This window comes from Vanellus vanellus (assembly GCF_965231255.1).
Source record: "Vanellus vanellus genome assembly, chromosome: 2".
Lineage (NCBI taxonomy): Eukaryota > Metazoa > Chordata > Aves > Charadriiformes > Charadriidae > Vanellus > Vanellus vanellus.
In genome coordinates, this window is record NC_138906.1 from 7,976,177 (window position 1) to 8,002,396 (window position 26,220).

The 26,220-nt window shown below is 39.7% G+C and overlaps 1 protein-coding gene across 4 annotated transcripts in view; it reads right to left on the reverse strand.

Annotated features, from left to right (window-relative positions):
* The window catches only part of PRKAG2 (protein kinase AMP-activated non-catalytic subunit gamma 2), a 232,676-nt gene that overhangs the window by 20,523 nt on the left and 185,933 nt on the right, over positions 1-26,220 (reverse strand). For all 4 annotated transcript variants that reach the window (XM_082479602.1, XM_082479601.1, XM_082479604.1 and 1 more), the window contains one exon: positions 13,365-13,474. In XM_082479602.1, the coding sequence (XP_082335728.1) occupies positions 13,365-13,474 (110 nt within the window). The remainder of the gene's footprint in view (positions 1-13,364; positions 13,475-26,220) is intronic.

A 26,220-nucleotide genomic window follows, 5' to 3' on the forward strand; every position in this document is an offset into this window, starting at 1 on the left:
TAGCAATGCCATCAGTTCTTAACGTTAATACTTGTCTCTAAGTAAGGTAATTACAAAGCAAAAAAACTTCATTCTTATTTGCTAAAACTGCTTGCATGCACAAACATACAGTCATCCACTCACACTTTCCTTTAGTTTCTGTGGTTTACCAATTTCAGTTGCCCAAGTACTGCTTGGTGGCCAGCCAAAGCACTGGGGTGTGGAGCTGGGCCTCCATCCAGCACATTTAGATGTTTCAGTGATGATCATGCAAAAAATACCCACGAGGACCATCCTTTCAGATTATATATAGTTCGTAGCCTTTGAAGATTTCTACCATGTCCCATCTTTGGACCTCCAACAGTGTTGTTAATTCTTGACCCCATCAGCATTGCTTTTTCTCTGATCTTGAGCGTTGGACTGGCCTGACCTTCACAAAACCATTGTTCGTCAGCCAGATCCCATAGATTGTTGCTGTTCAACACCATGTACAAACATTCTTTAAACAAAGCACTTTTGTTTTTATTAACCATGTAGCGGTCCTAACAAACACAATGAACCATTAAGAATGAGATTTATCTCCCCAAATTTAGAGCTTGTTCTGACATATATGCTGACCTTATATATTCACCACATCTCTTCACAGCCATCTGGGGGAAACAGTCATTTCTGTGCCGTGACTCACCAGCCTTAGATGGAGATTAAATTGTATCCCACAGGTGCCGTTTCCCCTCTCACTGACTATAACATGTCTAGACATTTACAATTAGATGAGGAATCCCACTTTATGTGACTACTTGTCTTCTCCAACATTCTGCCCCTTAAGTAGAAAGGTCATATCATAGCAAAGGAACACGGCGACCGAAACCCTAGATGCATCACAGATCACCTCAACGATAGGTGCTATTATACTACAGAGAGCAGAACAGGAACAAGCTTTCCTTACTACAGGAACTTGTCACACCAACCGTGAATATGCAGAATAAGAGAACTGACTAATTTAGGTTAGACAGGACTTCTGGAGATCATAGTTTCTGCAGACCATCCAAATATTTCCACTGTAAGTTTTAAGGAGGATGTAGCCTTTTCCAATACAACAGTCATTACCGAGGAAGACTGAGGTAGACCCATACATAGGAAGTCCTGTTTTTCAGGTAGTAGAATATTTGGAAAACCTTGTCCCTCATGGTTAGTAAGCTCCAAAATACCTTGATTATGAGACAGCAACACCAGAAAGGGTGATAGCAGATAGAAAATTTCACCACAGTACAGAAAAAGTTTTTCTTCACTGATGGAAAATACTGAAAGGGACACTCCTCATCATGATATACAAGACCAGTAATCTCATGAGCCCTTGCGGAAATGCTCTCTCAAGTAAACATCTGTGAACGAGGGAAGCATCTGAAAGGAAAACTGAGGATTCACTTGTTTCCAAAAATTCAGCGTGTGTATACACAAAAACTTTTATCTTGTTTTAGCTAACGCTATGTTATAAAAACTGTAACTACATACATAAACAACTGGTGGGTTTCAAACTTGTCTTCCAGGACTGTCCCATAAGGTAAGGAGGGTGTTACAATCACAGTTCCTGGTGCTAAAGGGTCAGAGCTGAGTAGAACAGAGAATGCTACTGTGCTGAAAGACAGACAACTCAGCGCTATTGTCTCAATGCCAAAGTTAACCTGGAAAAGCTGGAAGGTAACAGAAGTAAGAAACATCGTTATGCAACACCTTCAGATATGTCAGTACCAGGCAAAAGGATGATGCAAAAAAACTAGTAGCATGGACAGTGTTAAAACATCTGCCAGAACTTCTGGTGGTATGGCTGCCATCCAAGCGCCAGATGACAAAAATGTGTACCTCTCCTGCCTCATCTTTCACTGCATAAACCAATACCAGGGCATTAGCTTTACTTGCCTGAAAAGCCAGTAATGTAACTCCAAGAAATATCTATTTTATCAGATCAGAAGAGAAAGGAAGAAGCACCTTTTATTATTTTGGCACAGAGATCCAGTAAAAGCAGTAACAGACTCAGCTGATCATTGACACTTTTATCATCTCTGATTCCTGATGGATGGATGCTCAAAGGTGAGCTAGAATATTCATCATCATTTTCACTGGATAAGTTGACAAATTCCCAGTCTTGTCTCATGATGATTTTTAAGGGCTACAAAGTGGAGAGGGAACACATGCCTCGGAAAATTTGCATGTGGACCACAGTATCAAACCCAAATCTTTCAGGCAATCACTGAGAAAGACTAACCCCTCCCAGCATAACAAAATACAAAGACATTTGCAAGAGGAAGGCATTCAATCTTAGCAAATTGGATAAGAACAGCTGAAGAAGCACCATAGAAGGTTAAACTCATATGTCCATACACTTACAGGCTCTATGCATGAAACGGCAAGGCACGGAGTGCCTTCTCAATGGGTCCCTTGTAAAGGGGAAAAAGTTTTCCATTTTCAAGGGATAACAGCATATATATCTTCACAATATGAGCAAATATGACAAAGTCACTCTAGAATACAGTCTTTGTTCTCACTGTTAGAGTAAGAAGACACAAGAAAAAGTTACCCCGAGACTTCTCTCTTAGAGGCTAAACACTTGCATTTCAACAGTTCTTACCAAGTAAGAAGACCAAGAGTAGTACAACCGGTCTTTGTTGTAACAGGAAAACCATCAGACCTCTGCTGTGACCTTTGTACTGCATAAAAACCAGGCAACATCCACTTTACACCCTTGGTCTAAATGTGTTTATGAGCTGACTGACTCTCAAATGCTTTTGATGTGAAAACGTGAGGAATGGGGCAACAGTTTCTAGCCCAACATAAACAGGACTGTATTTCTTTAAGTAGCATGGCAAGTTCTCTGGCTGCCCAAATCTTGGTAGATGTCCAAGAGGTCGGGGGGGAAAGAAGAGTCCCAACTACTGCACATGAGGGAGAGGCAAGCCTGATAATCTAGCTGCAGTAAGATGGGTTCATAACACGTCTCCCCTGCTACTCCCTCACATCACTAGGATTTCAGGTAGTGTTTTTTCTGTATCAGAGGCTGTAAGACAAATATCATACAAGGAATTCATGACTGGTTTTGTGTACTTGTCTGATAAGGCAACCAGTGAAGAGGCAAAACAAGGTAACAAACTACTTGAGTCACACTAACACAGTGTCAAATAGGGTGTAAGCCCACTCTCAGGTCCAGCAAGTTATAGTCTTTTCTTATCTGAAAAATACAATGACTGGAGGTGCTCACACGGACTTTTCCATCCCTTACTCACTCTCTTCTTCTACTGAAAGTCCTCAGATCCCAGGTAATGCAACACAGTCCACTGGAGAAAGCTAACCACCCAATTTTCACCTGAACAATTTGGGAACACAGGAAAAAACACAGTATTATGTTGAAAATACAACTTTGCCACAGAAAGCTCTTTGGGCAATCCTCTGTTTCCATGCTGTCAGCATGATCTTCAAAGGATTTATTTATACGTCCTGAATATTTTTGCGAACTAAATTGAAGTCAAGGACTCCAGCATTCATCCCCAGTTTCCATGACCATCACCTTGATAATACAAATGCAGTACAAGCTAAATATTCTCCAAATACGTCATGCACTTTTGCTTTGAAGCAATTCACGCCCAGATGGCAATGACATTTAAACACCTTCAATTGAGAAGGCGGCAATTCTTCCCAAACACAAGATCCGAAGTAAAGCAATTTCACGGACATGGACCAATTTTCCAGAGAATCTCCACAGCAGCTTTCCAAGCAGTCAAGAGGAAACTGAAAAGCACTTCTAACTTGTAATCTAGGGATGACACCTACTATCAGGAATCAGTTAAAGTTCTCACAGGAAATGCTCTCTGTTTTAGGGGATCATTAATTCCTTTGTCTTGATGTTTCCCAAAGAGTGGCCAACAAAACATTGGGAAGAATATTAAACGTTAACTTGCAATTCCATTTTTTTTTCTTCAAATAAAGCTGTAATGTCCAGTCTAGACAACTTATTAAGTTATAAAAAACTCAAAAGGAGCTATTTTGAAAAGTTAAAAACCCCTTCTGTAGTGCGTATATATAGTTCAGTGTTTTTATAAAATGGCTTGTCTGGAGGGAATAAACCAGTATGCAAGACTACAACCAACCATCTCAGCGTGATGACTGTTGCATTCAAATTTATTTTCCAGTTATTTTCTTCTTTGGTCTATGAATTTGGTAGAAGCATTTCCGCCTCAAAGGACTATACCTTTAAAAAAAAAAAAAAAAAGGCTACATAGAGACTTAACAATAAAGACTTTTGCCTGGGGCAAGGGCCAAGCAAGTCTTGAAGAGAAGAATTTCCTCCTTTACCTTATCACACCCTCAAGTAAAGTACAGAAAAATTGGACAAACCTGTTATTAACTGAGAGGTTACATTTGCCTTAACATCTGAAAAACGTCAATCAACAAACATCCATAAGCAGCTCCTCTAGCTCATGTTGAATTTTGGAAAGCTTACATGAAACCAGATAAAAATTCAGTTCTCTTCTCCATTCACAGGAGATGGAAAGGGAACACTCCTGGCAGATGATGTACTACTAATGACCATAGAGTACTTAGTAAAATTTAAGAGCTGATGGAGTAATACCCTTCAGAACCAAGCAAAAACTCAGAAATAATAGGCAGTATCTTAAGTTAAAGTATGCAGGCACACATTCTAGATTTCTCCCCAGAGAGTGGGTACTATGTCCACCTGCAGAGGTCTTCCCCACAGCGCATCCACATAAAAAGGTCCCAGTCCAACTGAAGACACCAAACAGAGACCTTAACTGATACTATACATCAATATGCCCATATTGTAACTGCAATTAAGGGCTCTCCTTCTCCCTCTAACACCACATGTGCTGATTTAATCAGGACCTCTCCTAGACAGCTGCTGGTTCATGATTACAGTAAGCTCTATTATTCCATCTCAATAAGGTATTCTGCTGATACTTAATTCCACCTGCTGTTTGAGGGGAGCCTAAGCATTCTAGAAAAAAAAAAAAAAAGAAATAAAGAAAAAAGCACAGCTCTGTTTTCTGTGGGGAAAAAAATAAAATCACTTCAAGCCAGAATTTCTGCTGCTAGGTTTCATGCCACAATCGGCTACAAGTAATACATTAGGTAAGCCTCAGAGGCAGAGCCACCGGGACCAGCTGCATTGGGAAGGGTACAGAAATTCTTTCACAGATTAAGATCTTAGCAGAAAAAGTGGTGATGGGGTGGGGAAGGCAGGAAGAATGATGCATGACTTTCACTCAGCCAAGCACAAATACCTTACCTACACCCTGTGTAGACCAAAAAATTTCTGCTTAATTAGTACAATGAACTCATAAGAGCCAGGAATAAATGCTTCCTATTGGTTTTGAGAGCTGCAAGAATTAAGGTCCTATGCTTGTTGTGTACAAGCAACAGGAGCAGTTCTGAAAAAGCACAAGAGTCTTCCCGTATTATGCTACTGATTCCAGCCTGTTCTCAATGAAGGGAGCTTTTATGTGACCTGCTCAACTGCCTCAGCCCACATGCCAGTTAGAAGTTATATTACATTATTCTCTCACAGTTCTATGGGACGGGTAAGCAAGGAGGGGTGTTCACACTCCTCAGAAATTCACACAGTACATTAGTTTAAATTTAGCAACTTCGAAGAGGAAAAACCTCAAAGCCAATTAAGGAACAGACAGTCAACCCTTTTGTAAAGCTGTGAGAACTCTGTTGCGACAGCAGACCCATTGTCTGCTGTGTGTTTCTGGAAGCAAAAGATTCTAGAGCTTTCTTCCTGGAAGCCTGGTCTATCTCATTACCTTGGAGAGAGGCAACACCCCTGTCAAGAATGACCTGGAGGGAACAATAATAAATCCATTTACTGAATAGAGTCAGCACAAGGAAGACAAATACAAATCCTCTTCCACTCTTCTAATGTGGAATCCATTGTGTGCTCTGCAGAAGTATTTACTTCCAGCTTGTTAAACCACTAAAGAAGTTTCCAGAAGATTGTTCCAAATATTTTTCTAGCTGTGTGATAGAATAATAAGTATTTGAGCCCTTATTGGCGTGTGACAGTTACTGACAAAAGCCTATATTAGTGATAACATCTGGTCCATTACCAACTTAGATAATTCATTAAACAGAAAGGTTAAATAATCTAACCTTCAAGTCACGCAATCGCCCAAGATTTCTTCAGGATATAAAAGGAAAGAGGATTCTGAAAGCTTATTTTGATGACTGTTTCCACATAAACATGATTTTTATTAGTTTATGAAGAAGTGCTGGACAAATACTACAAAAACAGCTTCAAGGTCATGGTGAGCAAAAGCTACATATGTTTTAGTATTAAAACATAAGTTTACTTTTAACTGGCAAGAATATCATTTAGCCAAAGGTTAAGTACAGCTTTTCACCCCATGAGAGCTCATACAAACTTCACAAGATGCAGCCACTACATTTGCTAACATACCATTCTTGGGACTGCTGGTTGATACGGAGCAGGGAAGTCCCTGTCTTATATCTTTCACATTCGTCTTGAAGGGTTAATTGCTTTGCACTACAAAATAAGCTAATCCTTCTCATCTTTATGTAGGCTGGGCAAAGTCAAAACAAATTAAGTAATAAATTTGTTTGAAGGCCAGACAAAAATCTGGCCTTAAGTAAGCTTACAGAGCTAAGCTTCTGAGACTGCTATAAGCTAGGTGAAAGCCATTTCCTTCAAAAATTCAAAGAGATTGGGATAGGGGGGAGGAATGCATTGGTCTCTAATGAAAACATGAAAGTCAAACGTATGCAGTAACAAGGGAAAACGTGAAATCACATTAGTAGATGATGTTAGACAAAAGTAATCTGACTGATAGAATGTGAACAAAGCGCTATATTTTGTTGACATTTGAATTTAATACAGGAATTACTAAAATTCCTATTTTCCATCAAAGCACTAATAACAGTTTCAAAGCAAAAGAAAATATCAGATTGCTGTGTTACTGTGTGTCCCTCAAACAAGTTAAAACCAACAAACAGAAGGTAAAGGCAGATGGGGATATCACCTTATTTCCCCAGACTATTGCCACATTAAATGCATTAACACTTGTAGAGTACTCAAATACTGTGCTGAAGACACAAGCTGGTAAACAGTAAATCTGCATTCAGCACCCTGTTTTCCTGGAGTCTACTATAAAGATAATCCAGATGAATTTATTGAGTAATTAGAATGAGGAAGAAAAATAAGCAAATGCTCATTCACAGAGTAGCCCTTCAGGGGACAACCCACCTAACCCCCTCAAAGGGGCTGTGAAGTGTTTATTCTCCTGTTGTTTGCATCTTGAGAGATGTGCAAGAGATTAGAAAGACAATTCAACCACTGTGAGCTGCACACTGTTGCAACTTGCTCAGTTTCTCCGCCATCCACAGAGTCAAATTTCCAAACTTCACAGGATAGCTCATAACATCTAATTGTCTCTTGACTCCTTTCCTGGTCAGATCCAGCTTTAAAAAGTTTCTTTAATGTGCTTCATGCAAAGATAGCATCTTCTCTGGGAAAAGCAAAAGGCTGAAGCTTGTGACAAACAAGGAGCATTCGTGGGTGACAGGCAGGGGAAAGCCACAGCACTGAAGTGGACTTCAATATGATTCTATAAATATTTACGAGGAGCAAATACTTACAGGCTACATCTGTATTAGTAAACTAAAAGAATGAAAGAACAGTCCACTTGTCAGTCTAAATCAAGAGAACTGTGCCAGGTAGCACTCTCCCAGACAATACCTGTCACTTCTCAAGGTTCAGTACAGATTAGGGACCATTTCAGGTAGGCAGACTAGATGCAGATACTCTGTTTGGGGGGAAACATAAGCTAAGCTATACTGAGGCAAATCGAGCTGTGCCAGTTGGCCTCAGGCAGGTAAACAGACCTTGGCTCAGTGACACATTCTCCAGCTGAAGCACAGCACAGTTCTCCCTTACCATAAGACCTGATGCCTAACGGAAGTGCATGAGATATACCACTGCTTTCACAACAGCCAAGTGTAGGTGCCAGCTGCACAGGTGTATTCTTGACACGCAAAACCAGACCGGTGTGCTAGCACTAGAAGCAAGACGTTTGGTCGCTGCTGGAATAGAAGCCGCCATGCCTTCTGACTGACAAATAAACAGGACTGAAGAGTTCCTACCCTTTATTAGCTACCATTTCTGTTATTTAAGCCCTTCTTTCTGTTTCCAATGTACTTTACCATCTCCTTTCTTATTCAGGGTTAAAACAAGATTCCTTACAAATCTTTACACTAAATCCTTCAAAGACACTGAGATTAAACATTTACTTTTGTTAATAGATGTTGCTTCATCAGTATGACTTGTGCCACATTATGAAAGTTAACATCTCTAGTTTTCCCCCAGCTAACAACAGTTTTAGAATACTTTCCACAGTATCTCATGAATAATTTTCCACGGTAGAAACATGTCATGTGTGCTGTGATTGCTGACCAGTAGAGGGAGATAGGATGCTGTAGTCAAAATCAAACGGCAGAATCTTTCAAAGGATGCTGTTAGAACACAAGGCAGCTCCATTTTTAATTCTTCCATTAATTGCTACTAGCTTATACTAAGGGAGGCAAAAAGTAAGCCCTCATATATTCTGGCCTAGCTCTAGCATTATTAAAAACTTGAATTCAAATCTCTGGAGAACTTTTTCAAGGAACCAGCCTTTTTGTTTGTTTGTTTGTTTTAAATTAGTAGAAACACTAAGGTGGGCAGTGGTGAAACAGATCCAGTACAGACAAATATCTGCAAAATCTTCTCAGTTTGAGAGGATTCACGGGTAGTGAATGTTTCACAAAGCTGCATACTATGTTTAAAAATAAGAACTGATAGAAAGTCCTGAAGTACTGGAAGACAAGTAATTTATACATTAAAAAAAACCATATTTTATATATATTTTAAAAATTAAAACACAAAGAACATCTGTGACAGCCAACATGGCTTCACTAAAGGTAAATTGCGTCTGACAAATTTGGTGGCCTTCTGCAGTGGTGTTACAGCATTGGTGGATAAGGGAAGAGCAACTGACATCATCTACCTGGACTTGTCCACAGCATTTGACACTGTCCCGCATGACATCCTGGTCTTTAAATTAGATAGACATGGATTTGACTGATGGAGCACTCAGTAGATAAGGAATTGGCTGGATGGCCGCACTCAAAGAATTGCAGTCATTGGCTCGATGTCTGAGTGGACACCAGTGACCAGTAGCATTCCTCAGGGATCAGTATTGGGACCAGTGCTATTTAACATCTTGGCTGGCAACATGGATGGGATTGACTGCACCCTCAGCAAGTCTGCCAATGACACTGTGCTGTGTGGAGCAGTCGACATGCTGGAGGGAAGGGACCAGAAGGACCTGGACAGGCTGGAGAGGTGGGCCCATGCAAAACTCATGAGTTCAACAAGGCCATGTACATATGAGTGAGGGCAATCCCAAGCACAAGTACAGGCTGGGTGAAGAATGGATTGAGAGCAGCTCTGAGGAGAGGACTTGGCTGATGAGAAGCTCAACATGAGCTGGCAATGTGTGCTTGCAGCCCAGAAAGCCAACTGCATCCTGGGCTGCATCAAAAGAATCATGGCGAGCAGGTCAAGGGAGGTGATTCTGCCCCTCTATTCTGCTCTCCTGAGACCTCCCCCAGCAGTACTGCATCCAGCTCTGGGCCCCCCAACATAAGGAGGACATGGACCTGTTGGGAGTGAGATCAGAGGAGAGCCACAAAAACAATCAGAGGGCTATGAAGACAGGCTGAGAGAGTTGGGATTATTCAGCCTGGAGAAGAGAAGGCTCCAGGGAGACCTTATAGCAGCTTTCCAGTACTTAAAGGGGGCCTACAGGAAAGATGGGGAGGGACCCTTTATCAGGGAGTGTTGCAATAGGATGAGTGGTAACAGTTTAAAACTGAAAGAGGAGAGATTTAGATTAGATATTAGGAAGAAATTCTTTACTGTCAGGGTGGTGAGACACTGGAACATGTTGCCCAGAGAAGCTGTGGATGCCCCATCCCAGTAGGAATCCCTGGAAGCATTCAAGGCCAGGTTGGATGGGGCTTTGAGCAACCTGGTCTAGTGGGAGGTGTCCCTGCCCATGGCAGGGGGATTGGAACTAGATTTTCTTTGAGGTCTCTTCCAACCCTAATTCTATGATTTTAGAAGTTTTTGTCTGACTACCCTTATTAAGTACATTCTCCACCATGTACTTACTCAGCTGTTTGGGGGTTTTGTTCTGGTGGTTTTTTTTGTTGTTGTTTGTTTGGTTTTTTTTTTTTAAAAAGCTAATTTATTTTTATATTCCAAACACATGTATGTGCACCAGCCACACTGATCAAGCCAAAGAAATGTATTCTGTTTTGAAGATACTGAAGGTAGAACATTAATACAAGGTGCTCGATGAAGAATTACAAAGGGAAATACTGAAGAGAAGTATTTAGAAGACCTCCTAGCAGCGTAGCCCAGGATGAGCATTCACATCAACCTGTTTTAATGCTTTCTTAAATAACCCTTTAATGTAGTAGTTTTGCAAAACCTGCAAAATTGGAAGACAGTGCCAATGCTGGAAGAGGATTACTGCTTTACAAATTTATAAATTAAGAGTAATATAAATGGGATTAAATGTAATGGTGCAAAGTCCAAAAACTGCAGTTTGAAGAAAAAAAACCCAACACCTCCTCACCAGTAATCCAGGTTCCAGACATGGTCTACATTTGTCACGTACCTGAGTCTGAATAAACAGCTACAGAATCCCCTTCTACGCCACTGTTTTCAAATACCTGGAGAAGCGGACTGAGAATATGACCTCATGACCATAGACCAAGGCATGCCTTGTTCTTCTCCTTTTGTGATCCCTAATGATGGTCACAGATTACAAGTAAGACAGGGATGTTGGTGAAAGTTTTTCCATTACTGTTAAGTCACCTGTTTTCCTTTATGGTGAATATTCACAAGGTTCATTCACTCATACTCTGCACTTCTCCAAGTATTACCTCCCACTGGCTCACCAACTGGAGATGAAACTCGTTTCTTTATATTAACAGCATTACCTCAACACAGCTCTAGCAATGAAAAGTGGTATCTGGCATGATTTCATGTAATTCATCAAGAGATCTGGTGAATCCAAAAGGAATGGGTGACCCACCCCAACGGCCCCAAAATTAACTGGTTCATGGAATAAGGAAAATTTATCTTTCCAATTGCAACAGTGACTGAGCTCAAGCCTTTGACCCAGGTGACCACTGACAGCTGAGAAATCAACAGGTTGTGTGTCATGCTAATAAGCTGCAGGTACCAACTTGCAAGAGATTATCTCATAGTGTAAGAATAAATACCCCCTGGAATCAAAAGGAAGCTAATAGCCTTTGAGAAGAGCTGAAAGAGTGACAGTAAACACTACTATCCCAAATTTGACCTTTCTGGTGAAAGGAGTCCGAATTCTTTAGTCCAGATTTGACAGTCATTCTCTCTTTTGGGCAGAAAAAAGGAAAAACTGCAGAACTTCTTCCCTCTGAGCTGGTGAAGAACTCAACACAATCAGTCTCCCAGAGAAGCAAGCTTTTGAGAGACAGAGAAAGAAACCTCTGAAAAGGAGAGTGGCAAAAAGTATTCACTAGTATTATATCTAAATGTAACAGGTATTCTTCACTAGAGCTTATAGTGCTTGCATAATTAGAGTCCACGTGACTGGTGAAATGCAAGAGCAGATGCAGTTGAAAGACTGTATCAAAACAGTCAAGAAGTGGAATATACAAAGAAAATCAACAATGTGAATATTTAAACTCTGTAGGGCTGACATCTGTGTGTTTGAAAGCTCTTCCTCTAAGACTACAGGCTACCTTTTTCCATCTCTAATCACAGATCAGGTAGGTGTCTTTTCACTACAAAATCCAGTGTCCAGTAAAGCACATGGAAAAATCCTAAGGAAATAAAGGAAACTGTTCCATTGACATCAAGGTGCTTAAGGATAGAAAGTTTACAGTAGAAATCTGGCCTTCTGGGTAAAGGAGGAAATAATCTGACATGAGACACTGGGGATCAACTGTTACAATCAGTGTTACCTTCTTGGCTACCAGATCAGTTAACAGCAGGAGGTACTTTATCACACAGGCAGAATCTTAACAACAGCCCTGCTCAAGTTTTAACATCATACAAATACCGGATAGGAAGGATACTTACCTTTAAGGACTCAGTCAAGGTATCAGAGGCAACACATTGAAGCCTCAGTGTGCTCAGAGTCTAGAGTCAAGAGAAGAAGGAAACTCCCTCACTGGGGAGATGCCTAGGTAATCAAAAAAGTTGAGTTCTGAAGTTAAAAAGTTGCTTTTTTTGTACTGAGCAGTAACTGAAACTTAAGGGCTTTTAGTTGTGCTGCACAACTCAAGAATGCCGTTGGTCATTGTACAAATAGACTAATACGTGTGCAGCGCTCTTGATCCACCTCATTACTTTGCCTTGTTGTGCAATGTAGGCTTTCCACCTTTTAGATTTTAGCACTCAATCTAGCATTATGTATGATTATCTGATACGCAAGATGCTTCTGTGAACATTTTGGGACTCAGTATCTACTACATGGTTGCCTCTGACTGTGGAAAGCTGAAGTGTAATTGAGCAGTACATTCCAGACCAAAATTACTTAATAGGCTTAGATAAGCCAGAATTGGAGCATCTTTAAAAGAAAAAACACACCGACACAAACAAAAACCAAAACAAGCCAAAAAACACCAATTGCAAAATCCAGGAAACAAAAAGAAAGTCACAGCTTTCTACCACTGCAGAACAGATTAGTCTGTTTCTATAGCAGGCAGCTAATGCCTTCTTTTGGCAAACAAATTCTTCAGACAGAGCCAAGAGTCTAGCAGATGATTTTCTGATTAAGAGCAAAATGAGAAACTGAAAAGAAAAATTTTCTGGAGAATGTAATAATTTGCATAGTTAAGCCATCCATTTTAGTGCTAAATTGTCTTACCAATACAGCAGGAACAGGCTCAAAACACCTGGATACTCTAGCTATTGCACAGGGATCTTTACGTAAAGTGTAAATTCTTTACATAAATTGTAAATTCTGATAGCCACGAAGAAGCCAATATAAGTTTGGGCTCATCTGAAAGTTTTTTAGATAGCGATTCCAACAGCAAAACAAATTATATCCTCTCTTTCCGTTCTGAGAGGAAGTCTTCCTCAAGCTCCTCCTCTAGTATAACATGAAAGATACAGTTGAAACAATATGGTTTTGTACAGTCAAAGCACAGCGTTATGGGAGAATTTCTCTTCAAGAGATTAAATATCATTTAACACTCAGGAAACACTCTAAACAAATGAAATGCAAGCAAAAGCAGACTGAAAGGAGAATACTCACTTGTAGCGTAGTGTCGAAAACAACAAGCTTAGAGCTTGTTGGAACAATGTCATAACACTTGTGTGACCTCATGAATCGCACATAAATGTCACTTTCCGATTCTTCAAGTGCTGTAAGTAAAAACATTATGTTGTTTTATTCAAGTAAAGTTAAAAAAAAAAAAGTAAAAAACATGCTAAATCAACTGAACACCATTGCAGAAGGACAAGCCTAAAGGAAAACTCAAATTTACACTTTCAGATCTGGACAGACAGTCATAGTTTTGCACTTTGCATTTCAGACTCATCTTTCCTTTTAAATTAAATAGAACAAAGACAAAATGCTTTTCCTTGGTGAGAAAGGACTTCCATAGTGAAGAGTTATATTTAAAAAAATCTTGGTCTTCTAACAGCAAACTATTGGAGTATGCATCTGAACTGTAATTATGTACAGAGAAAGCCAGTTTGAAACTTAAGTATTGTCATGCTTGAGTAACTCAAGCTCCTTAAAGTAATGTTTCTCCAATCTCATCGCTGTGCAGTCCACTTTTCACATAGTTTGAAGAGGCAACAGGCATTTTACATAATCAGTTCCATTCTCATCACCTGACTTCACATACAGCATTATGAACCTGACACTTTACTTATAAGTAAAGGATCCACTTGGCTGGAATGGTTTTAGTGTGGCATGTCCAGTCCATATTAACTTAAGTTTACTTTGCATTTGCCAGAGATTAGACGCATATGCATACATTCTTCAGATCTGCTCAGGTATGTTAACTTGTTTTTTTAAAAGCAGTTTGGCTGCTCCATTCTTTACAGCAGGTACCTAGAGCTTGGTCGAGGTTAACCCCTCCATCAGACATGCACCCTTTAGACCCTGTAATAATGCACAGAAACTTGGTCATATGTTAAACTTTTGAAGAGTGGAAAACAAACAAACAAACAAAAAAACCCCTTGTAATACCTACTGATCATTGAAGAACTTCATATTAGGAAGCTAAAAAACTCAAAATCCTCGTTTGCTAGATTTGCTTAAAACCAATCCTCTAGTACTGGATGGATTATTTGTCACTTTGACAGAGTGGCTTAATACAGCTTCTTTAGTCGAATTCTACAGATTCAAAGCTGGACCTCCCCTGCAAGTGGCTGCTCTAAGACACGGGCTGTCTCTTCTATGTATTAAGCAAGTCCTTCATCTCCAACTCTCATTACTCCTTTTTTTTTTTTAAAAAAAAAAAAAAAAAACAAAAAAAAAACCAAAAACCAAACAACAAAAAACCACAGCCTTTTACCAACTGAAACACAAGCAATGTGAAATAGATGTTCCATAGGAATACAGAAGCGAGAACTCAACGGGATGAAACAGAAGGGGGAAAAAAAAGAGGAATAGTTTGTTGGATTTAAATTCCTATAAAGGTCAGGAGCAGAAGTGAAAATAGCAGGAGCTAGGAAAAATTGATAAGAGATTAGGAAATTATGTGAGCAAAATGATAGGGACAGACTTGGACAATGCTGGTAGGAAGTAACCTTTATGAGATGATCCCAAAGGGGAACTGGTACTGCCTCATCAAGGGCACGTATAGAAGAGGTTAAAAGGGGTAGTTTGGGACAGAGAAACCTTTATCTTACTCCATAATATACTAACATCTTATCATCCTCTAACTTCCGCAATAGCATAAACAGCTACTGTCTGTACAAAATGTATTTAATGACTCTGAGACAGACTGAGCTGTTGGTTTGGTTTTTTTTCTTTTTGTTTCATTGTTGTTTTTTTTTTTAATACACAAACTAGAAGTGGGGAGGGGATGAGACACAGCATTAAAAATAATATTACAAGAACCTCTAGATGACACGCTGAGAACTCTGGTCTTTAGGAAGTTAAGGCTGCTTCTACAAGCATAAATGCAGTCCCTATGTGCAGTATCAAGAGTCCTTATTTACTTTAACCTCTACTTTTTCCATGGGACAGTAGACAATGAGAACTGCATTTGAAATGGTAAGTCAGATCACCAGCAAATAAGACTGGCTACTAACATGATCAGTAACCATTAGATAGACACTGCACTGTCATGTCTTCCCCCAGCACTATAAGAACTACAACAGTCATCCCACAGACCAGAACAAAAACAATTTCTTCCAATTTTAGTCCCCTGCCTCCTTCATTAGATACATTCCAATTGCCGCAACAAGCAAGACATTGGTCCAACAGTTCTGAATCACCTGCAGACCAAGTCTATTCCCTACGCTGACTGAAACAGAAGTTCTCCAAAACCTCCACCAAGTACCCAGAAATTACAAGCATATATACCCAGGAAAGTTACTATTCTAAATCTGAATCTGCTCTTCCTATTGAGTCTGTAGCCTTAACAATGTGACATTCTATACAATTAAGTATACTACAGATGGAAAGAAGCATAGGAACACCTCAAATAGTTGATAAACTACAGAACAAGCAAGTATTTTTAGCCAAAAAAATTTACACTCTTAGCAGAGCACATCATTGATCAACAGTCTTGCCAACTTACCAACAATTATGCGAATTTAACATACCACAATAGCAAGTGCAGTAACTGTGAAGCAGCACATGTTGCCAGATTTAGTCAAGTAAGGCTCTTAATGGCAGCCACAGTTAAGAACTCTGTATTTACAAGCACAGTGAAGGTGTGCCTATAAACCCTTCTTTCACCATACACTCCCACTCTTCAAACACAATTTCAACTAGACCTCAACAATCCTCACCCTTTTAGGGTGCATGGGACTGGTTAGGTGCTCTCTCTCACCCTACGCTGTCTTCCAACTCAGAGGAGGCACCACAAAGCAACTGCTTCCCAAACTGACACTAGAAAGTTACAATTAAAATATTCAGAAGCACAAGATAGCTATCTGTAAGCACTGTTTAACACCCACATAAAAAGCTAGGAAACTCCAGCAGGATCTGAACAAGGGATCCAATTGTCCAGCTGGCACTGAGGTTTATTTCTACAGAAGATCCTTATACTATAAATAAGTATAATGCACCACTTTATTAGTTACCAACTAAACATGCAAAACATAAGCAGCACTGATTTAACTCATATGGCCTACATGACTTCATCAAGTGTCTGTTGGAAAGGATATTTAAGACTTTCTAACACCTTCAACTACTCTGGATTACTGAACAGATGCCGTAGCCTAATTCTTTGCACAGGTATTGTATGTGCATTATGTATACAGAGCTGCTCAAAGGAGAAAAGGTCTCTCAAGCTGAAGGCTTAGCACATCTCAGGGGCACACTCACACCCATCTTTCCTGCGCAGCACAAGAGGACAGGGCATAGTCTTCTTTACAGTTCCTTTCATCTTCTGAACTTACTGCTTTTTGTGGTATCCAACCACCACTGTGCTGAAAATACAAACAATCAAATATAAACACCTTAGCCTCTAGGATATTTCTATTTTATTACGTATTTATTTTCTAGTTCAAGTTGTCTTTTTCTGATAAACGCTCATCCTTTCTGGCTACTGCAATCTTATCCAGTACCCGCAAAGTAGTATTCCCTTTGAATGGGCAAGAACAGATGCCTTTCAGCTTGACTTAAAATCTCACTCAGTCTCTACATGTCATCTCTGATCTGCATAGGAGATCATCTGCCCAACATGCAGGAGCTATGAATATATACTGGCTGTTCTTTAACCATAAAGGCAGTAACATATTCAGATGCCGATACGACAATGATGCACTACATGAACAATAGGTGACATAAAACCTCTGTTCCTGCTTGAGGAAGTGACTGAGGTATCCAAAATTAGATTTGCATAAGAAAACCCATTTGCAGAACCCCCAGTTACACTAATTTAATGCTTAAAATGTCCTAAGCTGTGTCACACTGATGGGCCACAGATTAGAAGGACTACATGCTACAGCTCAACTTCATAGATCAGAGACTTCCTAAGCGAGTCCTCCTCCTCCTTGGAAGATGGAGTTGCAACTGTGCTAAGCACCATCTGTCCTTGACTTTCCTGTCCATTGTATTCCTTATCCCTTGGTCAGATGCCCCACGTATGTGTTTCTCATATTGCTTCTGCAACAACTCCTCCAAGGAGTGGGAAAATGGAAAGGCACCAGACAATTACAATTGCCCTAGCATGGCAAAGGCAATTGCAGATAAGCCTTAGAGAGTATATTTGCTGGACCTTAGCTTAGGTCTAGACCAAGACTTAGGATACTGCCTCTAGCCAAACCTCAGCTTTCTACAGCTCATGATTTGGAAGTTAGTTGGCTCACAGACAGATCAGATTTGCAGCAGCAGGCATCTTAATCTAGCGCAGGATCAGGGGAAGAGAAGAGTCCACTAATAAGTGGTTGAATGTGTATTTCCCTGTGGGTGTTCACTCATGAAAGCTTATTTCTTTAAGATTCATCTGACAGTTATTTTGCAAGTGGACATTCTCTATGTGCACCCCCTGTCCCCAAATCATAGAATCCCAGGTTGGAAGGGGCCTCAAGGATCATCTGGTCCAGTCTTTCTTGGCAAAAAATAGACAGATGAAGGCAAAAACATTGAAATCCCCAGTGTTGTTTCCTGCAATTTTTAACAGAACACAAACAGAAGTCACCTGAAAGGTTACAAGACTTTTTTTGACAGTTTAACCCCTGAAGTTGAAAGCATCATCATACAGCCTTTTACAGAATAAATTCTCTGTTTGCATCGGCATTTTATTTTTTCCTACAAGTAGAGATCCATTACAGAATGGAAGATCAATCTATTTCTATTTATGTCACTCTACTCTCCAACCTTATTCACTTAAGACCAAATGATTTTTACTCCCTTCCTTTCTCCCACCCTTCACTGTAACATGAGACAGGCTTTAACTTTTTATTTCAGGCAGTAAATATCATTTACAAAAAACATCACAGCTTTAACAGATTAACTATTCAGCGATACTGACTCAGAGATTGCAGTGGGACTTGGTACTAAGTATAATTGTCTATTTAGAGAGCTCTTAAGGTAGAACTATCATCTGAACACTCCTCATAAAAGAAAGGGAAACTTCTGCAGCATTCTCGAAGCCATTTCCTCAGAGATCTACTAAACAGATACCTTCAGTTCCACTCATACCTTTGACACCATGCAGGGTGCTTTTCTACTGCAGCTTTCACCTCAGAATTTCAAGGCCTTCAAAAGAAGAAAAAGAGGAGGGAAAAAAAAGTGCCTGCAGATGGTGAACAGGAACATGCAGTAACACACATCGTCAACATGTATTGAAAAGCTTCCAAGTACTGTGACATAAAAACCTATAGAAAATTCCTGAGAAGTGTTTACTGCAAACCACAGGCTGTGTTTCTGTGCTATACTCGTAATGGGCTGCCCCAACAAGATCCTGGACTGTACATGCTTCTTAATTTCAACAATACAAAATTATGACCTTTCCAATTATATTTTATATTATCACAGTATCACACAGTATCACAGTATGCTAGGGATTGGAAGGGACCTCAAAAGATCATCTAGTCCAATCCCCCTGTCGGAGCAGGAACACCTAGATGAGGTTGCACAGGAAGGCGTCCAGGCGAGTTTTGAATGTCTCCAGAGAAGGAGACTCCACAACCTCCCTGGGCAGCCTGTTCCAGTGCTCTGTCACCCTCACTGAGAAGAAGTTTCTTCTCAAATTTAAGTGGAACCTCTTGTGTTCCAGCTTGAATCCATTACCCCTTGTCCTATCATTGGTTGCTACTGAGAAGAGCCTGGCTCCATCCTCATGACATTCCCCCTTTATATATTTATAAACACTAATAAGATCACCCCTCAGTCTCCTCTTCTCCAAACTAAAGAGACCCAGCTCCCTCAGTCTTTCCTCATAAGGGAGATGCTCCACTCCCTTAATCATCTTAATTGCCCTATGCTGGACTCGCTCCAGCAGCTCTCTGTCCTTCTTGAACTGAGGGGCCCAGAACTGGACACAATATTCCAGATGCGGTCTCACCAGGGCAGAGTAGAGGGGAAGGAGGACCTCTCTCTATCTACTAACCACCCCCCTTCTAATACAGCCCAGGATGCCATTGGCCTTCTTGGCCACAAGGGCACAGTGCTGGCTCATGGTCATCTTGCTGTCCACCAGGACCCCCAGGTCCCTTTCCTCTACACTGCTAACAGGTAGCTCCCCATCCTATACTGGAACCTGGGGTTGTTTCTGCCCAGATGTAGGACCCTACACTTTCCCTTGTTGTATTTCATTAAGTTATTCCCTGCCCAAATCTCCAGCCTGTCCAAGTCTCTCTGGATGGCAGCACAGCCCTCTGGCGTGTCAGCCACTCCTCCTAGCTTAGTGTCATCAGCAAACTTGCTGATAGTACACTCAATTCCCTCATCTAAATCATTGATGAATATATTGAATAATATGGGCCCCAGTACTGACCCTTGAGGCACTCCACTGGTTACCGGCCTCCAACTGGACTCTGCCCCATTGACTACGACTCTCTGGCTTCTCTCCTTCAACCAGTTCGCAGTCCACCTAACTATCCGATCATCCAGTCCACACTTCCTCAGTTTAGCCATGAGGATGCTGTGGGAGACCGTGTCAAATGCTTTACTGAAGTCAAGGTAGACCACATCTACCGCTCTGCCATCATCCATCCACCTCGTTATTTCCTCATAAAAGGCTACGAGGTTGGTCAAGCATGACTTCCCCTTGGAAAAGCCATGCTGACTGCCCCTAATAACCCTCTTATCCTTGATATGCCTTGAGAGGGCACCAAGGATAAGCTGTTCCATCAGTTTCCCAGGGAAATTACAATTATAATTATTATAGCTATATTAGGGTCTTGTATTTCTGCACTGGTATCCAGTCACATTTCAAGTTTAGTCTGTGTTTGAAATGAAAGACACAGGGTTCCACAGAGACTGTTTTCCCTCATCTGCTTTAAAGAGTTAATTCCACCACAGACCACAATCATGCCGCTGTAGCTCTCTGGGGAAACCCTGCTCCTTATGGTTAGATTTGAGAGCTGGTAGCTCTAGTAATTCTCAAACATTTGAGGAGCACAACAAACCCTTCTTATGGACCTAAACAACTGTTTGTATAACTGACTTTTCTAAGTTTACTATGAAATCAACTGCCAAATTTAAAAAGCCCTTCAAAAAACAGTATGTAAAAGATAAAGGAAAACAGAAACCACATATACACACATTCCCTGCCTCACACTGCTTCTGGATTTATACAAAACTGTTCCATAAGTTGGCTGGAAAGGCTAAATTTGTCAGAAGTTATCAGCTTCCTGATAGTGCCAGTTTTAGGTCTGTTTAGCTCCCATATCTAGCCATGTGGCAAGCAGATTATTCCTGCCCTTTGCTTACACTAGAACCTATATAGTACAAGGACACCATCTTTGCTGTGGCAACTAGCCATTAGATCAGCTTAACTATGTCAAATGGTGCCAGAAGACACCAGGGTGACTAATCACTTAAATAAGCCAGCGCAAGTTACCCTCTCTCCCTACTGTTATAGATAACCCTTGGCAGAGCATACAATAGGTAAAAGACGTCATTAACCTTGCAAGTTATTCTTCAGCCTGCATTTTTATCTGAAGTTGTACCAAAACTGGCTATGAAGTTTCTGTCCCCCCTCAGTCTGAACTTGCTGAATGAGTTTCTTAATATCTGTGATAACCTCTCCCACAACTTTGACAGTGCAGGAGATGGTAGTAGTTCTAGTGTAAGTCATTAACACAACACCTAATAGATCTGAAAAAACATCCAGAATGGGTATAGTTAATCCACTCCAAGAGCAACAGTGACACTACACACTAAGAACCACAAACTATTCCTCAGACCAAGCTCACCAGAAACCCCCGAAACATGACTTTTAAGGCAAATGGAGGCATCTGAATGAACAAGTGGAGTTTCAAGAACAACATTCCAGGAATCAAATGTTCAGGTAGGATTTTATCAGCATTCCTCAGCTAAGGGACAGAGAGGAACAGATTCTGAAAAGGAATCTAGTCTTACGCTGTGTACAGTATGTTGCTTCTGATCACAGCAACAGCTTTAATTCAACCTACCTTCTATAAGTGAAATATGACTAATTTGCTAGGTTTCTAGATAAGTTTGAAAGATACACAGACAACTTAAAATGTACATGGTATATCTTGTGAAAAGCATGGAAACTGAGGGACTGGGAGAGAAAACAAGAAACTGCAATTTTGTCACAGAATAATGCAGTCAGAGGGCATGACTTTTCAGTCTGCTGAGCTGTCTGCTAAAGAGCCAAGAACACTGAAAACAGTGGACAAGAAAAAAGACACCAGAAGCTGAATCAATGTCAGACTTGGTAGGAGAATACTAACATAGTTTAAGAAGGACAAGCACAGAAAAAAAGAAGTGATATTGTACCGTGTCATTTGATTTCTGTTTATTCAAGAGGAAACTTTTCTCAGAAAAAAAATAAAACACCCCACCAAAATAACCACCCATGTCATCAGTCACAGGATAAAACTGAGCGGTAAAAAAAGGGATGGAAAAAGTGGGAAGAGATGGTTACAAGGATGCCTACTCTAAGTGGTGGGAGATAAATCATCATTAAGTTTTTAGAACATGCTCAGCACAACTTTGTTGCAGAGATGGCAACCAAGGCTAGCAAAGGACTACTTCCAATTTTAGAGGTGAAAAAAAAAACCAAACAGGTTTAAAGCCTAATACACAGGAAGTAATATGACAGCAATAGGAGATGACTATTCCATCATAAGATGAAAGGATTTCAAATGCAAGGAACCAAAAAGAGAGGATGTAGTGACACAGACAAGTTCTTTTCTTTCAGAAAGCTGCAAAGAGCTTTAATCCTGGCAGACCACACATTAAAGTCACACAGTAGTATTATTCATGCAGCCACAGGCTATATAATATGGATGTTGCAGATTGAACATTTCCCACCCTGATCTAAAGGAATGCACGAGCTGGCAGCTGAATAAAGATCACAGTAAGTTTACAGATGTAAGATACTCTGATACAAAGAAGTGATGGGAAGTGTATCTAGAGATCAGTATCGGAAGTGTTTTCAGTGATCCAAGATTAATTCAATTACGTATTACAGTATGAATACATGACATGACAGGAAGAACAGGATTTTAAAAAGAAGCATGAGGACACAGGGATGACATTAGACCAAGTAAGCTCTACCCTGCTAACTGTATCTCATCCTACAGTTACACAAAATAAAAGAGGGGAATAGGTACATTAACAGGTAAATAAAAATAGAGACTTTAGTGCACACTGTCTTGTTGCTCAAGTCTTCAGAAAAAGGTTAATAATTTCTATTAATAGCGACAAGCTAAAAGAAACCTAACACATCTTAAAACATTTCAGTTCAAGAATTATGTTCGCAATTGCTTAAGACACTTTCAAACATAACATTCAGGATTGCTTGCATCTACACCTTTTTTTTTTTGCACATGTTTTAGTATGTCATTTGAATTCTGGAGTTTGTGCAGCTCTTCAGTCACTTTAGATCGTTAAGGTAATTGAGATGTTTTCTCCCCTTGTCACAAGGAGTTGCTTGATCCAGAGACAGCAGGTTACTACATGCTTAAACAGGAGTCACCCTAGTTAAGAACAACCATTCCTGAACTCTGCAAGTTCATGAAGGAAAAGATACAGTACTAGTCAAAAGGAGACACAAATTCAAAACCAGTCAAAATTCGTAGGTATGTATTGAAGAGAGTTATTAAAACCAGTGTATTTGCAAACACCTACAAAAGAAGATCATCAAAAGCAAAGAAGAAAGCCAATATGGTTGTGTCAAGAATAGTTCAGTCTAATCAGTTTTTATTCAGGATAAAATGATCATCTAGGTGAAAAAAAATCGAGGGTGGACACAAAATTAAAAAAATAAATCATACTATGCTTGAGACACTAATTTCAAAGCAAGCTTGGATACTACCACATGTGGAAAAGATACGATAGAATCACAACAAGGTAGCTGCATAACAAGCAATCCCAGCTGCAGCAAAACTAGTAAGATGTCTCTTTTTTTTTTCAGTGAGTTTGCAAGACTGTATGACAACTGTGTTTTTAAGAAGATATGAACTTCAGTTCAAACTCTTCTCAAAGTTGAAACATTTGCAAGGTCCACCTTATGCAAATCAGCTAGTGCAGAATGGCATGCAAGTTCATGCTACATGTCCTCAGTTTTCTACAAGTCACTCTGGAAGAGCTTTTATCAATAGCTTGGTATTTTACAGGGAAAACATTGCAAGACAGTCTCAGAGAACTGGGGCTTCATTTCATTCAGCATTCTCCTTAGTGATCTTCAAAATAGGAATAGAACATGCTTCGCTTCAAAGAGTTTGCAGTAAAAGTCAGAAATGGTTGCAAGACTTTAAACCTCACGATATCTTCAAACTGAATTCATAAGTGGTTTGGAGTTAATATGATGTTTCAGCGAATACCAGAATCTGAAGGAAACACTCAATTTAATGAATGCAAATTAGGGGAGTGACTAAATATCACTACCACTAACAAAGAATTACCCTGTTATTAATTTGATTTGCTATAGCAGAAATAGGGAAGAAAAGGCACAGTTTGCTTAAACAAAACAACAAACAAATAAAAAAAACCACCCAAGCTGTTAGAGAGCTATTAACACATTCCAGAAGCTGGTTAGACAGAACAAAGCAACTTTAGGACACTGTACAGTCTCCTTCCTTAAAGGTCCTAAACATGGAATGAGACAAGTGTCCGCAACTGCATAAGCACATGCTGCTTTAGGGAAGAACAAAAGCTCCTGAGTATACTTCAAAAAATCCACTTCTCTGCTTTTGAGGCTTAAATATCTCCACTTCTTCAAACTTCAGTAGTAGCAAAGACTTGTAAGAGGAAACTAATACAAATAGCTGCCTGAAACAATAAAAGATTCAGGTTGTGTTTCAATCTTCCTTATATTCATAGCACACTTCAAAATCCTACACTGAATTTTGTTTCTCATTTTTGGAGTCAGTAAGTCCTGGTAAATGGGTTGAGAAGTTAACACTTCTTTTTTACTGTAGCTCTCCACAGGCACTGTGGATAAGCAAATGATTACATGAGATTCAAGGCAGACCACAAAAAAAAAAAAAAAAAAAAAGTGATGATCAGCTTAAGAAACTTCACATTCCAGAGCTAATCATAGTAACTCTGAAGTTTCTTGTTTGGACAGGCAGAGAAACTTATTTGTTTACAAGCAAGAGCTGCCTTGTTTAGGGACTAACTGGTAAACAGTATCAGAAGTCCAACCGATACTTTTGCAACAGCCCACTGTCACTTAAATCAACTTTTGTTCAAAGTTGAAGATTTGTATTTTGAGGAAAGGTACATCACTGTGGTTTTGTGAATAAAGGTAGCAACTTCATCCTGCAACCTAATAATGCTTCTAAGATTTTCACCACAATAAAGAATAAGTTGATCTGAAGAATTTTCTAAAACATGTTCAAGATCCTCCCTTGACAACAAGCACTACGATTTTTCCCTAAGCATCCCAAACAAAGATCTAATTTAAGATGTCGCCTGTCTGGAATGCAGGCATGCTCTTCAAGATTGCAAGAAGCAGGCCACAAAACACAAGAAACTAAAAATGGTATTAAGCCTCTGAATATTAATATCAGCAACCATACACTGGAGAGCTGAATTCAAGGAAGGTCCAAGGTATGTGATTAATGAAAGAATAAATCAGCCTGTATCTTTAATATCTATACTGGAAGATTGGTAAACAATTTTGAACTTTTGCTATTTCTTTAAAGCAACCATAAGTCTTACTACATACACAGTTTGCACACACTTTAGGAAAAAGATAGCCATTTAAGTCTTTTAGAAATTAGTTTAAGATCAAACCTAAACAAGCAGCTTAACCAAAGTATTATTCACAAGACAAGCATTTTCAAAAGGAGTACATAGCATCTTCACAAGCCACAGTCATATGAACAGGGCAAGTATCTAATCTTTAAGAGATCTGCCACTGAAGACTAACAATCTAAACTCAAAGCATCATTTACATAATACATTAAGGAAGAAATAAATTTTTAGGCTTAAGTCTTAAGGACTTTGGATTATGTTTGCTGGAGAAACAGTTTTGTCATGTCCAAAAAACTGCTGGTCTCAAATCCTGAATGACTACTTCCAATATCTTAGCTTGAAGGTTTCCATAATTCAGTATTTCTATTTTTATTTCTATATAGTCTCTCCTTACACATTTTTTCTCCTTCCATCCCCATGCATGCCAACATTTTCTAAATAGCTATTTTTGCTATGTCTTATTAGACTATATGAATCTGTATGCACACTTTAATAGATTATGAAGTGTTCTGTTTCAATATACCACTTCAGAGATTTACCTAATGGCAGGTGTAGCTTGAAGCTATACAGAAAAAGAATTAACGGTTTCCTAAGTAAAGCAGGTGAGATCCAACACATATTCAATACAGTATATTCTGATACAGTTTTCTGCAAACTAGTTTGGAAGGTCTATTAATCCATTCTCTATGCCACAGACAAACTGCAGCTCCACCCAAAGCTGATCTTCTGCTGAACTCTCACTATGCCCATACAAAGCACCACTGTGGGTTGTTTTTTTTTTTTTGTTTTTTTTTTTGTCTGGTGTTTTTTTTGCTTATTTTTTTTAAAGGAACGGACTCAAAAATAGCAGAGAGTTCAAGCAAGCCTACAGCAGGAGAGATACACGCAACTGCTTATTTAGAGCAAAGCATGCACCTTCTGCACTACAACATTCAGAGTCTTCTGTTAAAGGTAACCACACAATCCCCTTCACTGAGTGATCCCACTCCATCATGAAGTGATTGAAAGCTTTAGAAGTCTATCCTACAAACTCGCTCCTGTAGTAACTAAGCTGGAAGTTAGAATACTATTTCAAAGC